This window comes from Paramisgurnus dabryanus, chromosome 13 (genome assembly GCF_030506205.2).
Source record: "Paramisgurnus dabryanus chromosome 13, PD_genome_1.1, whole genome shotgun sequence".
NCBI lineage: Eukaryota > Metazoa > Chordata > Actinopteri > Cypriniformes > Cobitidae > Paramisgurnus > Paramisgurnus dabryanus.
In genome coordinates, this window is record NC_133349.1 from 20,342,234 (window position 1) to 20,358,092 (window position 15,859).

Sequence of the window (15,859 nt, forward strand, 5' to 3'; positions counted from 1 at the left end):
TATCAGTTTCTCACCTACCTGTTGGAACATTAACACTAGCTGAAAAGTGGATGGTGTGTTTGTGTGTATGACATGTATGTGTGTGTGTGTTTATATTTAAAACTTAGCTTGAATGTTACCTTTGCTCTGAATAGCTTTGAATGTTAGCTTTGCTTTGAATTTGTGCATCTCAACTGCCCCCATGGCCTAACGTGGACCTAACCTTTATTTTTGACAGCTGTGAGTGAGAGGGGGGATAATAATAGTGGGTGGGGTTTTGTGTGACATTGACCTGTAAAAGCAGATAGAATGGCTGGATTGCGTTTACATTACACTGAGATCCATTCACAAGCGTTCTCAACTACTATCAGAACACACAAATCGGATAACATTCCGATCACAAAAGCATTTGTCTTTTAAAGGTGTATGTGGACAAAATCCGGATATAGGTTGCATGTTAATGCCAAGTGTAAACACAGCCAAATATACTCTGAGCTTTGGGACTCTCTGCATGTCCTCTGAGTACTTCTATTTTGCACTTAACACTCACACATAAAAGGAGTGTGTGTTTACAGGTTTGGCTATACTTGGAAATATAGGCTATATTAGAAATACTATATTTATAAATATAGTAAAAAAAATTATATAAATAATTTAGGTTGTACTGTAGTAAAAAAGAAAATGCAGATAATTTTTTACTTTGTATCCAAAATAGTTAGTAGGACTGTGATCCAATTACTTGGTGAAACAAACTTAATATTTATCCGGTTATAAAGAATTGTAATCTTTATGCCATTTAAAGGCCATATGACCTCTATAATGGAACACAAATGTAGAATTAATTAATATTTAAACTTGCCATGTCATCATTGCTTACATGAGAAAATAAATGACAGCTAATGGTGTTTGGTGCCTTTGACATCACACATTGAAGCACACCTTTTAGACACAGCTAGTTTAAAACTTCCCACTCACAAGTTTTTGGGCTATTGCTTGGTTTCTCACACAAAACTAGTGTATGATTTCAGAAGACTCGAGTATAATGGCGCTTTTCCATTGCATAGTACCCCACGGTTTAGTTTAGTTTGGGTCGGGTCAGCTCACCTCACTTTGGCGTGGTTAGCTTTTCCATCGAGTTTGGTATCATTTCAGAGTGGGAGGGATTATAGGCGTGTCGTTATATTTACGCTGCCTACTGCTGTGACATCATACAAGTGAGAGCGTTGTTGTATATTCCCATACATTTATTTCTTTCTCAGTCCGCCACAAAATAAAAAATGGCCACCACAAATTTATTTTGCACATTGCGTTTATAACTACCTCTGTCTCACATGACAGTTTCTGTTCAAACACCTGTGGCGTCAGCCGACGGTGCTCCGCTTGCATTTAAGCATATATAATGCTGACGTGCTCGTCGCGAATGTTCCTCCACAAACTGCAAGTCTGGAAAAAAACTGTTATGATGTTCCTGATTCTCAACCTGTGGATGTTTATCATCGCTAAAAGGGAGTTTGGGAACTTATAGCAGAGCACAGATGACAACATATCTGCTCGAGACAGTGCAAGCTAGCACTAAATGTAAAGCTAACTTTATAGCGATGACGCTGCCTGGTAGTGACGATTCTCTCAGACCAATCAGTGATCTACAGTGTTTTCGCGTCACGTTTGGTATCAGCTCAGGTCACAAGTTGGAAACCCAACCGAGGTGGTACGAAAAAAAGTATCGGGTACCACATACTGCACCTAATGGAAAAGCCCCCAAAAGTAAGCTGACCCGACCCAAACTAGACCAAACCGTGGGGTACTATGCAATGGAAAAGCGCCATAAGAGAAATACAGTTGTATGAGTTTGGAACAACATGAGTGTGAGCTACAATGAGACAATTTTTGGGGGGTAAGCTACTCCTTTGAGGCAGTAGTGAGTTTTTGTGATGTTTTTGAGGGGGTAAATGTTATTTTCTGCAGATGTTGAATGCACAGATGTGTGCAGGTGTCTTTTCTGTGTCAAGGATTTCAAGTGAAATTATGCAAACAACGGGTATTTTCATAGCATTTTCCTCTCTCTTGCAAAGTTCCTGAAAAGTGCTGCAACTGGTTGTGAGGATTTTCTGGTCCATGAAAGCGAATTGTTGTGAGAGTGTAAAACCGTGTTATTTTGCTTTTTATTTTCTTTCCTTCTTTCTTTCTTTCTCTCCTTCTCTTGCTCTCTCTCTTGAACAATAACCCCAGTGTGTTTTTTTCTATTTTTGGAGCTTCAAGGCCACCGCTTACCTTCACGTCTTATTTCTAAGTTCTCCAAGGTACAACACTGCTCTCTCTCCTCCCTCTCTGTTTTTTTTCTAACTCTCTTTTATTTAAAGGTACTTTACTGGCCAAAGCATTATGAAATAAGAAACATAGAATAACACAATAACAAAAATTGTGCCCTCCTTAAATGCTCATTATGTTGTTAAAATACTCTTATTTCATATGATGGACTTTAATTTCTCTCTGTCATTGTCTATATGATTTAACTGTGCTCACTAAAAGCCCATAGCTCTGTGTATAAGCTGAATAATGCTACCTGTCACATTTCTGTTGAAAAATATGCATCGCAGTCACTAATTATTTGCATGATTCTTGCTAAAGCTCACTTGGATTTGTTTTAAATCATTTGATATGAAGTTTGGAGTTCTGGAAATGGTTTTCTTCAGGATGATGATACTCCTGGTGGTATTAAGGCACTGAAATAAAGTATTTAAATAGGCAGTAGTTTAGTCAAGAATAAAGGCACTCTGTGAATGTGTGAGCAAACTGTGTGTGTTACACACTGAAGAAATCAGTCTCAGCATGCTCAACCAAAGTCAGGGACTTCTGACACACATGAACACACATCTTATCATCTCTGTGCTAAAATCAGCCCTAACACTGCATGTTAGTGTTAAGCCACTGACAATTTCTCTCTTTTCTTCTTACATGATGCAGCAATTTTTTTATGAATTTACATCGGTAAGCACAAACATGCCTACAGTCTTAGCAGAGGTGTGAAACTGATCAGAGAACAGTCACAGGTCCAGTTATACTCTGTCCGGTTATGTTATATAAAAATTAAGTGCTAATGAAACCACAGGAAATGAGGTTCTGCTCATCTGGATTAGTTCTGTTGGAAACAGAAGAAAAGGCTTTGGTAGGTGGTTATAGTTTTGGAGAGAACCACAGAGAGTTACAATTCATATACACACATCCAAACTACAATTCATATCATATATACACATCCAAACTCTATTTTTTGAGTGCCTCTGTCTGGGCGAAATAGGGAAGAGCTGTCATTGTGTCTTTTTCTAGCCAAGAACTGAATCTGTTCCCTGTGCTGCCTGACAGAAACTTTTTCAAAAACTTTTTGATAATAAGTTATTTAGGGTTTCTTTCTTTTTAGTCCAACTTTTTAAACAGAGAAAGTTTAGAGATGGATATACAAGATTAATCTATTGATATTAAAATGAAATATCTTATGCTTTTATATTTCATAATTTAAATGTTTGCAGAAATGATAATACAAATATTTAGGCCAGTGTACACCAAGTACAGTAACTATAATGATATCAATAACTTTATTAGCTCCACACTAATAATTGACGACGTGCTGTTGAATTATTTGAAAATAATGCACACCCAAGGTGGTAATGTGTGCATTATTTAAAAAAAATGTATTCCTCTTATACCACGGTTACCACAAAAATGGCTCTGGTGCCTATTTTTAAGACATTTAAAGGTTAGGTGTGCGGTTTACAGAAAAATAATCAACACCCATGGAATATTTCTCAGCCAATCAGAATAAAGCATTCAACAGCCCCGTGGTATAAGTAAGGGATAATGTACAGGCAGCCGGTAGTTATCGGGAAATAAGCCCCGACAGTGTGATCAGGACCCGACGCGAAGCGGAGGGTCTTGTATCACACTGAAGGGGCTTATTTCCCGATAACTACCGGCTGCCTCTACATTATCCCGCTTATTACACGGCTACTTGTCACATAAGAAAAAAACCGGACATGAATATGAATTTGAAACATTTTATTGGCATATTTGTTTTAAATTAACATTTTTATCCTTCCGCGAAACTTTGCACAGATGCATAAAATGATCGTAATGCCTTATTAAGATCCTCTGCTTCATACTTGTCTGTCTCCATTTTTTCTCTTTTAGCCAGTCTTTGAGAAGTTTTAATGCCCATTCTGTATTTTTCTGTGTGTTGGCTTCGTAGCTGTCATGCTCTATTTTGTCAAGTTCAGTCTCAGTAAGCTGTCTGTGTCTTGTCGTGGTTGTCCAGTGTTTGTCACAAGATGGCGCCAAACAGTAATCTTTATTGATCTTTATTGGCGCGGAGCGATTTTACTCGTACAAGTAGTACCGGCTATGCGTTATTACTTTGGAGCGGTTATTATTTGAAAAGAACGAACCTGCAAATGTCTCAACTGACCAATCAGAATCAAGCATTCCAGAGAGCCGTGTAATAAGTAAGGAATAATTGACTACAGGCCGTTGAATTGACCCGACATTGTCCATTATTTTTCAATAATTTAACAGACCGGAGTCAATTATTCCACTTATATTATGGTTACCACACCTCAAGACATCGATCACATGATATATTTAAAGGGATTTTTCCGGTTTTTGTACTTAAATCGCTATTGTTATTAGGGCTATTTCTTTCGCGTCTCATCCAACGGCTCTTTTGCTTTTTCCAAAACGTCTTTTTAAAGCTGGCAATGGAGGCTTGAGCCATTAATAGCATTTTAATGCAGTTATTAATAAAGTTATTAGAAAGAGAGAGAAAGAGCAAGCGAGAGAGAGAGGGCGAGACATTCTGTGAACGAGGCTACCTGTGTGCGTCTCTAAACAGCCATGTTATTGCCTTGGAAAATCGCCTGTCATGTTGTTTTTGTTAGTCCGTTATTACTAGCCTGGTTAGCCAGACCTACATCAAGATGTAAGGTCTGGCAACTCTTCACACAAACGGCTCAATGCAAGGGGCGGGATATAAGGTTGTCCCTCAAAATGCCTCTGCACGCAATAGGATAGCGCTATGACGGATCAGAGCAACGAAGAAGGTGACGTAGTTACCGTAACCAGTCGGCAAAACTCCAAACACATCTTTCTTGCTTAAAAAGGACTTCAGTAGGGTTTATTTGCTCTTCTCTCAAAGAAAAACATAAGTCTAAGTCCTCCAGAGTCGCGGCCAAAGCCGCTTCAAAAGATAGCTGTTCGCCAGCAGCAGCCATTCTCTGTTTTCAAGTAGGAACCGTTGCAGCTCTGTCGTCATCATGTTAAGCCCGCCCCACAGACGCTACACACGATGTGATTGGCCTGACCAAATTTTGGTTTTTTGACCGGTTAAGTGTATTGAGAGTGCCTAGACTAAACCCTGGCAGCAAATATATTTTGCGGCCGCTAGGGTGCGTCTAGATTTCTAGGCTACGTTATTACAGTTAACTATGTGAAGTGATATGGAACTGTTATGCGGTCAAGAGAGCTGCCTGGAACTACGTTCCTAGGAAAATAATTGCACACATCAGAACTTTCATCATCCAACCCAAGCATTCAACGGACCTGTATAACAGTCAATAATGTTATGTTTATATTCTAGTTTGTACACTGCAGTCTTCCGTTTAAATGTCTGAGCCCTCTCGTTTTGGTTGTCAGGTTTCATTGTTCATGTGCTGGAAAAATCTGTATCCTTATAGTTTTGTAAATGCACCTATTCTTATAAATTTATAATGACTTTCAAAACTCAAAAGTTTCTCATCCTTGGTGTAAACAGGCATATTTTCCCTTAGACATGGTGACCGCGCTTGTCATATCTGGCAGGTATTCGGGTTGCATGTTTTTTGTTTAATTCAAATTTGTTTAGTTTCTGGTACTTGAAATAGTTCAGGTAGTTGGTAAAAATGTCTTTCTGATAAACCTCATTTCTCTCTCTCTCTGTATAGACATGTCTTTATGCAGCAGCAGCAGTCTTCCTCACATACTCTGAATTCTTTAAATACTTCCTCTGTAAAGACTTAAGTGCAGGAGAGTTTACAAGATTTACAAGAGGAATCGATGCCAGAAAGAGAGAGAGAGAGAGAGGGGGGGCAATTTGACCTGAGTGACAACAGACTACTAGAGGAGCTATGATCTCATCCCTCTCTCTCTTTCTATCTCTCACCCCATCCCCCTTTCCCTCTCTCTATTGTCTCCCCATCCCACTCCCTCCTCAGGCCCCTCTTTACTTGTCTTTCTTGTTCTCTTCTTTCTTTCTCTTCTGTTGGTCTCTTTTCTCTTTTACACATCGTTCTGTTTTTTCCAAGTTCTTCTTTTTAATTTTTCCTCTCTTTTGGCACTCTTTCATGAATAGGGTACAATACAGGGCCTTAAGCTTTTTTCAATAAATCATCACTCAGTGAAACGGTGTGCTTAACCTTGAGAAAAACACAAGGTCAGATTCAGTTTCATAGAATTTTTTTTTATTAATATTAGTTTTACCTGAGGTTTTTGTAACTTTAAAATACTTAAAAGTAAATACTGAAATACAATGTTAGTTACTTTACTAAATATCATGTTTTACTTTCTTAGTTACTATTAAAGTAGTTGAATATCTATTAACAGATTGTCAACATGATGATTGTGTTTTTTTAATTGATTAATACAAACAACATCAACACTTGGATGTCCTAAAATCACACTTAAATGATTTGATATTGTTAAAAATAGCTCATTTCACGTTGACCTATTTTGTTAACAGTAAATCAATCATGTCTTAAAAGTCAAACAACCAAATTTGTACTTCCTAATTCTTAAAAAAGTGTCAAGCGTAGCGTATTCTTGGAAAGTGCCTTTTAACTCTCACACAGGGACACACTTACACCCTGATGTCCCAGGACAGAGAGTATCTCCCTACATGCGAAGGCGGTCAGATTGTTGAATTATTGATGTGTGTGTGTGTGTGTGTGTTTGTGGGTCTATCTTCTCTCCTCTGTAATGGGGATCTAGTGTCTCCCCCTGGGGGAGGGAGGGAGTGGATAAAGAGAAGGAGAGAAAGAGGTGTATGTGTGGGGGGGAGGTCACAAAGGTTAAGTAGGGTGGGGGATGAGGTCATACACTCTCACACAACCCAACATGCCGCTAACACACTAACACAACTTGGTGTAACACGCCAGTGCTACAGAATGCGTTCTGTCAGACATCAGGTGACTTACGTGATCATTGAACTTGGGGAGACGTGACTCAACCAGAAAGATTTGGGATTAAAGTTTCATTATGGGCGGGGCCACCCAGGACAACGCTGCAAAAACCAAGACAAGCGGTTAACAAAACATCCCAATTTCTGATTTACATGGAAAACGTTTATTGCTTTACCCCGTCACACTGGTTTGAACACACAGTGTAAACAACTGTGCACAGCTAATGCCACAGTGTCTGGTTGTGAGTGTGTACATGTATATTATGTGTATATAGAAGCATGTGTGTTTGTATACTCAGGTTGGTATTTCTGAGAAATGCTAGTGTTTAATTTCACAAAACTGACCATGTGAGTGTGAAATATCTGCCTAAACAAAGCGTTGTTAAGCTGGAACCTTCTCTAAAGATTAATATCACATACACACGGTGCCTGAAGAGGTTTCATCCCAACACATGAGCTTATTGTCATTATAGTTTCACTGCATATATAACAGCCGCCCACCCTGAGATGGTACAGTGAGCAGCAGATGAGCGATGCCAATTCATTGACATCAAAAACCTGAATCAAGATGTTTCTGGATGAGCTGAATTTGTGATATGTACATCAGTTTTTTTGTGTGTGTCCTTAGAGCAGTAACTGTATCTGTTTTACCCCTGTGTGTGTGCGCGTGTGTGTGTGTGTGTGTCTCATGGAGTCTCCACTTCATTGTTCATCAGGGAGTTTGACAGACATATTGAATTTGGCTCAGACTTCTTAGCAAGGATCCTTTTCATGCGTGTGCAAGTGTGTGCGCGTTTGTGTGTATGCGTGTGTGAGAATGTGAGCTGTGAAACCAGATCCGTGTCTGCAGTTTCTGAAGTCAGACTTCGCTCTGTGGTGCATAGTACATTTGACCTCTTAAAGCAGCAATGTGCCCTCTAAAGTGCGTGTTTTTGTCTTGTGTGTGTTTGTTGTCTATAGGGAGACAGCTGAGGTTATAGGCTATGCTTCATTTGATTGCATTATGTTTATTTGCAGACAAAAAAGATCAAATTCCTTTCTACATATGCAGGTGTAAAAGCTGGACATTTTAAACTACTTCTCGAAACCAAATGATAAATCGCAACTGTGTTTTTCACAGGGTTTCTGTCGTTCAGGCTGTTGACAGGTAGAAACCGGAAAAACAGGTGATTGTGTTTGTTATTAACATCCGATGAGTCAGCAACAGGAAATGATTCATCCGTTTTCTAAGAGTTGTCGAATAAAGTCTTTTGAGTAACGTGCTTCCGATAATGTCTAATGGAAACGTAATTAAACATGCATCATAAAATAGTTTTGTGGCTTTTAATTCACGTCTGTTAGCTTTGAGTTTATCTACAGTTTATGCACTCATAACAAGTTGACAAAATTAATCTTTAGCAGATGGACACGTTTTAAATGCACAGTCTTTATCTTCAAGGAAATCATTAAAATACTGATGACTCATCTTGCACTACACAGGTTGTTTTGTCCAATCAAAAGTTTTCCAGGATGACAATTGTCCAACATATACCACCAGCATACATCAAGTCATTACATGATTCATGATGTGTGTGGTTTAGGTTTATCAAAAATACATTTTTTACCAACTACCTAAACTATTTCGAGTACCTAAAACTGAACAAATTTGAATGAAACTCGAAAATGCAAATACAACATTTTACCCATACGAGTGAGAGAGAGCGAGAGAGACACTTGTAGCAGTGTTAAGAGGATCAGGTGTAAAGAAACTCTTCTGCCATTAACCCATTCAGCCTTAACCTCACCTGACCCCATTTCATCCTCTTTTACCCTCAGTGACCATACATCTTCATTGCAGTCCTTGCAAATGATTTCTCTTGTCTTATAAATAAAAAAAACAAGTTGTTTTACTTGTCAGATTATGTCTTACTTTCACTTCAGTCCAGTGTGTGATCTCTTCTGTCTCTCTGCCTCCACAGGGTTTGCGTTCCCAGACTGGGCCTATAAGCCTGAGTCCAGTCCCGGCTCCAGACAGATCCAGCTGTGGCACTTTATCCTGGAGCTGCTGAGGAAGGAGGAGTATCACGATGTGATCGCCTGGCAGGGAGACTATGGGGAGTTTGTGATCAAAGACCCCGATGAGGTGGCCAGGCTGTGGGGCGCCCGCAAGTGTAAACCTCAGATGAACTACGACAAACTCAGCAGAGCCCTCAGGTATTTTCTTTAAAAGTGATGATATTTGAATGATATCATTTGAAATTGTTGAATTTATTGACTGCCTCAGGCTACCGGAGTGAGATGGGACTCGGAGTGATTGTTTGGTTTCATGTCAATATAATGCTGGCATCGTAACAAAGACAAAATTTTGGTATTGATCCAATACTAGATGTCAGTGTTCCCACGTTTATTTCTGTAAACATTCACTTGTTGCGAGCAAATCATTTATCAGACAATTTAATTTGACAGGATTTATAGTACACTTATTTCAGGCGCAATCCTTCTTGAGCAATCTGGACTTAACTATCTTGACCTTACAATGGAAATAGCTTGTGGATTGCCTTATGCAAGTTTGCAACCACTAAACCTGCCACTACGAAACCAAACCGTTCAAAGTTCCTGGCAACATCCATGGCCAGCTGTTTTCTGTATAGAAAACTGACATACAGTTACTATTTACTTAATATTTGATATTTTAAATAAGCAATAAATCTCACAACAGCAGTGTGTTTGAATTTGCTTCTCAAGCTAAAATCTTCTAAAGTAAGCAAACTATAAATAAAGAGATTTTTACTTAAATATTGGACTTTTATTCCTACACTTCTCGCATTTATTTTCCCTACAAGTGGATCCTCCTAATACTCGCTGGATTATCCCACCGTATCAAAAGAAGCTGATCATTACAAACCTTGTCCATCGCAAACACTTCCAACCCTTTAATCGTTTACTGTTTAAAAAAAACTAAAACCCCTTAACACAGTTTAAGTTTGGCCAAAGAAGACTAAAGTCTATTTCTGCTCAATCTAAATGGAGAACAGGTAAACTGAGCGGCTCTTGTGTTGTGTTATGGGATTGACCTTGCTGTTACTGTGCAGTTTGATTTCTAAAAGGTAATTTATAGTCTACAGTAAGAACAATTATGGGCCAAGTTAAAGAATTAGTCCATTTTCTTTAAAAAATTCTGATAATTTACTCACCACCATGTCATCCAAAATGTGTATGTCTTTCTTTGTTCAGTCTAGAAGAAAGTATGTTTTTTGAGGAAAACATTTCAGGATTTTTCTCATTTTAATGGACTTTAATGGACCCCAACACTGTTTTAATGCAGTTTAAAATTGCAGTTTCAAAAGACTCTAAACGATCCCAAACGAGGCATAAGGGTCTTATCTAGTGAAACGATTGTCATTTATGGTAAGAAAAATAAGAGAAATGCACTTTTAAATCACAACTTCTCGTCTTCCTCCGTTCATGTGACGCGCCAGCGCGACCTCACGTAATACGTCATCACGTCGAGAGGTCACGGATGACGTATCAAACTACACCCCAGTGTTTACAAGTGTGGAGAAAGAGGAACGTTCCAACGTTGTTGTATGTTGAATAATACTAATTAATGTTTTTGTGTCAGTTTATTGTTTAAAATGGTGCGCAAATGTGCGTTTCATATAGGTAACACGTGACCTTTCCACGGCATTATGCAATTACGTGAGGTCGCGCTAGTGCATCACACGAACAGAGAAAGACGAGAAGTTGTGGTTTAAAAGTGCATATTTTTTTCTTGCCAATAAGGACAATTGTTTCACTAGATAAGACCCTTATGCCTCGTTTGGGATCGTTTTGAGTCCCTTTAAAACTGCAATTTTAAACTGCATTAAAACTGTTAAGTGTTGGGGTCCATTAAAGTCCATTAAAATGAGAAAAATCCTGGAATGTTTTCCTCAAAAAACATAATTTCTTCTCGACTAAACAAAGACAGACATCAACATTTTGGATGACAGGGTGGTGAGTAAATTGTCTGGATTTTTTTTAAGAGAATAGACTAATCCTAGCTGTTGCACTACTACTGTGGAAATTTCCTACTAGCTGTCTGCATGTTTAATTGCACGTCAATGCGGACGGACAACATCGCAGGAGTATATATGAAAACCGATGCAAACCCTACAAATCTATGCCGTAGGACCTACGCAGAACTATAATGAGCACTTAAGGCTGGATTTTACTTGATGCCCGATTCCAATTTGTTGACTATATCTGATGTTTTGACAACCCACTTATATTGCTTACGCTAATGCCTGTGTCCAATTTATATTCAATTTATTTCCACTAATGATTAAAGCCTGAAAATATCAGGACCTATGCACTTTTTTCCTGCGTACACGTTCGTGGGTCATATCCGATCTGTGTCGCATGAGAGAAAAACTCTTGAGTCACTTCAAATATGCAGTGTAAATGCGACATAAGTAATCCTAGTCCGTTTACCTGCGCAGTATCTGTTGTCATTAGAGGTCACACAGGTGAATGTATTCTGAGCCCAGGCTGGCAGGGAGCAGATAATGGTTTTACTACATGTTCTGACCTAATCTGCATTTGTTTCTGTTATATCTTTATTTTGGTCCCTCGCCATGTCAGTGCTGATCCTCAAAGCGGATAGAGGCTGATCTGTTTATATTTTTAGAGTATTCTCAGGACAACCCTCACCGTATATCAACTGAATGATGCTGCACTGGATGAAATCAATCATACAGACTATTGATCCCATTGCAATTCAAAAACCACTACATATGAAACTTGTTTATGTGACTTAAGACGAGGTAAAACCATATAGAAGGATAAACTGCATGTTATCCAGAAATAAGCACTGCATTTAAAACTCCAAGTAATCCAAGTTATTTCTTTTATTCTTTTACAAAAAGAAAGTGAGCTGTAAACTGTTCAGCCCATGCCATGCTATTCTCCTTTATCTTTGTGAGCGTCCGTCTGTGTTTGTGTGTGAAGTGTTGGCATTATTTTGATCACTTTGCCATGTGTTGTGCTTTGAAAACAAGTAGCTGTGAAGCCAAGACACGTGTTGCCCTAAATTTATGTGGCTTTCCCTATCCCAAACACAGTGTGAGTTAGGAAACCAGAACCAGGACAATGTTGGACTGGGGTGAAACATCATTTGCTGTCAGGAAGAAAGGTGATCCTTTGATAAATCTGTGTATGAGTTTCTTAGTGTGTTTTGGGATGCAGATCTTTGCCTCATATTACGTCTTATTTTTTGTTGTCCTCTATTCTCATATCACTCCCTGCACAGATTTACAGATTTTGCAACCATAAGGCTGGATTATTACTCAAGTTTTAAAATCTGAACAGATTTAAAATACTAGGCATCATGCAATTGCCGACTTGCCCAAAATCTCATGCTGAGATTTACTTGAATGTATACAGTCATACACTTGCATTGTTTCAGTCTATTAGAAAGAAATTCGCAAAGAATCGATAAAAACATTTTCGAGGATTTCTTTTCTGATGACAAGCAAAATAAACATCAAGTAGATTACCTCAGTTTAAATCATAGCTAAAACGTATTAAAATCTACACTGATCTAATGTTACTGTGTAAAATGTGTACTATATAATGTGCAGTCTTAACTACGGGTCGGCTGCCAAACCTCGCTTAACATAGCGGTGATTCATGATTGCCGTCTTCCCTCGTCTTAAGGAAACAAAACATTTGTTATTTTCGATGAGGTATTTGTACCAGAGTTCAGTTTAGCCATTAGCCAGACCATTAAACAAACAGAGACCGAAAGTTAAGTTCAGACACATAACCACATCAACGCATGTGCTTCTGACAAAACCGTCTATAGGTTTTTTGCTAGCATAGCACATGGAACTAACACAAACCCAAATATAGTATTAGTCTGAATATGGGAAATGCACAGCAGTTCCTGCATTACAATATCAATGGAATTTTAGTGCACTTAACAACAGACCAATAATTCACAGCACAAAACACATTGTGGTCAGCACAAACCATATTTATCCTCGCTGGATCTAAATCCATATTTAATGTAGTCTGGCTCATATTTTCTTATATTTCACATCATTTTGTTTACGAGTGTTTCTGTGTTGTGTTTTGCTTCTTTTGGTTTGTAAGAGATTAGTTAGTTGTGAGCGTTTTATTAGTGAGATTATACAGACATTACCGATTAGAAGTTAAAGTTTCTAAATTCCATGTAAATATCATGTGAAAGTTACAGGGCGTCCCACATTTACATGATCATTACGCAAGATATTATTGTGCACAGGCGTTGTAAGTGATTTTATCACACTAATGTAAATGTTGACACCAATAATGTTGACACACACTCTGAAACAGTGTGTATTTAAACTAGGGGTGCACCGATACCACTTTTTTCCATGCAGAATGTTCCACTTAAATCATCCTGTCCAGCAAGAAGGTCCGGATTTGGCTCCGATACGGATCCCAAGTATCGGATCGGTGCATCACTTATTTAAAGGTGCCGTAGAATGTAAAACTGTATTTAACTAAGGCATAGATGAATAATAAGAGCTTTGTGTTTGTGTGTGTGTGTGTGTGCGTGTGTGTGTGTGTTGTGTAATGTAAACCTCATGGATGCAAAAGACAACTGAAAAACAGTCCAATCTCAACATAACACAGACAGTGACGTTATAGTTGAGATGTACTCCCCAACATTAAGTTACACATTAAATTAATTACAATGTCGTTACATAGTTAGCGCTTTATGCTAGTTAATGCTGTATGCTAGTGTTTAGGCCTCCATGGTCTACCATTGATGTAGGCAATAATTACTCAAAATCTGTATCTTTTTCTGATACAGGCTTAAACATAAGATCTGTTTGCACACACACTGAACTATACTGCTCTGAGAAAAAGCAAATCAGAGCAGAGCTCAAGATTATTCATGAACCTTTCAAATGAGGTAATAATAGACCATTTCATTCTGGGGACAAATCCTATGGTTATAAATGGACATGTAAAAGCGTTTCTGGATAATGTAGATATTAGAGAATAATGTAACATATTGTATCAATGCATTCTTTGGCACCTTTAAACGCTTATTCCATTCCAGACTTTCATTATATGTGCATTACTGTAAAACCCAAATTTCTTTACCCAAGGACGAGTCGACGTGATTTTCTTTCTGTCAATAGATGTTAACTTGTTTTGAACTCTGAATATTCCTGTAAAACGGCACATATTGAACAGACTGCAGCCTCTTAATGTCAAATGAAATAAGTCATCTACTATGTTATCTGCTATTGTTTCTTTTTTCTCTTCTCCTCCTCTCCTTTCTTCCCCCATCTTATTTCCTCTGCTTCATTCTCTTCATGATAACAGTGACTCACTGCCTTTCCTCCACATCTTCACCGCCTCCTTACTCCACAAACCCACACTGCACTCCTCCATCTGATTCATACCTTCAATCTGACACTTCAACTCACAACAGACCTTTCAGAACCAACCCAGCACGCTTGTGACATACCGTTATACCACAACAAAAGTGCTGCTTTTCATGTATTGAATTTGCGTTTGATGCTACTGTGTTCTTTCTAATCCTGAAATTTGACTTGATGTTGGCTTAGTTGGGTTGTTGTTTCATTTATGTTTTCCCGCTGGGACCTGGGCTCATCACCTTCCTGCCACACGCGTGTGGAAATTCCACAAAAATTGACTCTATTGTCCTACTGTTGATGTTTCACAGAACATCAGGACACAGAAACATTACAAATTTCCCGTCTGGCTCGAAGAGCGACGGACGCCCAGCCACACGCTCCCCTCCCTCGACTTATCTCATCCAGCTCTCGTTAAAGCTGTCCCAGACTGGAATAAACAGAAATCACTGGAGCTAAATCCCTCAGTGCCTATGTTAATGATTTTTCTTTGGCACTGAGCAATGAAGTCATGTGATGCATTAAAATGCAGCAAGTGGCCAGTTTTTCTCTCCTACTGTTGTTTATCGTGATCTTTTACTCGTTTCCCATTCATCTTTGCTCAACAAATGGTGAACATCTTTGTTTATCATAAAGCCGTTGAAATAGTTTAGATCACAGGCATATCAGTGTCAGGGAAAAACCGGCTTGGTTTAATTGTACATTGAATATCAGGGAAAGCTTTGTCTTCAATATGTATTATAGGCAGAGATACTTTCTGGGCTACTTGGATATTTTTAACTTTGGTCAAATAAAATAATTTATGTGTGTCTTCTCAGAAACATGCAGTGCACTTTTCACCAATGCGAACCATTCCGGTACCAACAGGAAGTCACAGAGCTGCCCGACCAACTCCTCCGTCATTTTATAATGTGATTTTATTTGATGTCAGACACTTTCAATGCAATCATCAGCATCAGGACCGATCGAGTGTTGATTGAAGTGGCTGACCGTGATTTCTTCTTCACTCTTTGGAGATTTGATTAAGATTGACTGTGTGTGTGTGTGTGTGTGTGTGTGTGTGTACTTGTAGAAAGTGTGTGTCAGAGGCCTTGTCCTACAACAGCTCTCTTTGTTCGGAGGAGGATGACGACATGAACATGTGTGTGTATTTTTGAGGGCAGCCTTGTGTCTTATTGTCGGGGACAGAATGAGCTCTTTATTAGCTCGGTGGGTGGAGATACACACACACGCTCATGCTACACTGACACGCGCTTACACGCAGCGCACAAAACATGATGTTTATCTC

At 38.8% G+C, this 15,859-nt stretch overlaps 1 protein-coding gene across 1 annotated transcript in view; it reads left to right on the forward strand.

Moving 5' to 3' along the window:
• Nucleotides 1–15,859, forward strand: part of erfl3 (Ets2 repressor factor like 3) — a 47,319-nt gene that overhangs the window by 19,031 nt on the left and 12,429 nt on the right. The window contains exon 2 of the mRNA XM_065245839.2: nucleotides 9,136–9,370. Within this exon, the coding sequence (XP_065101911.1) occupies nucleotides 9,136–9,370 (235 nt within the window). The remainder of the gene's footprint in view (nucleotides 1–9,135; nucleotides 9,371–15,859) is intronic.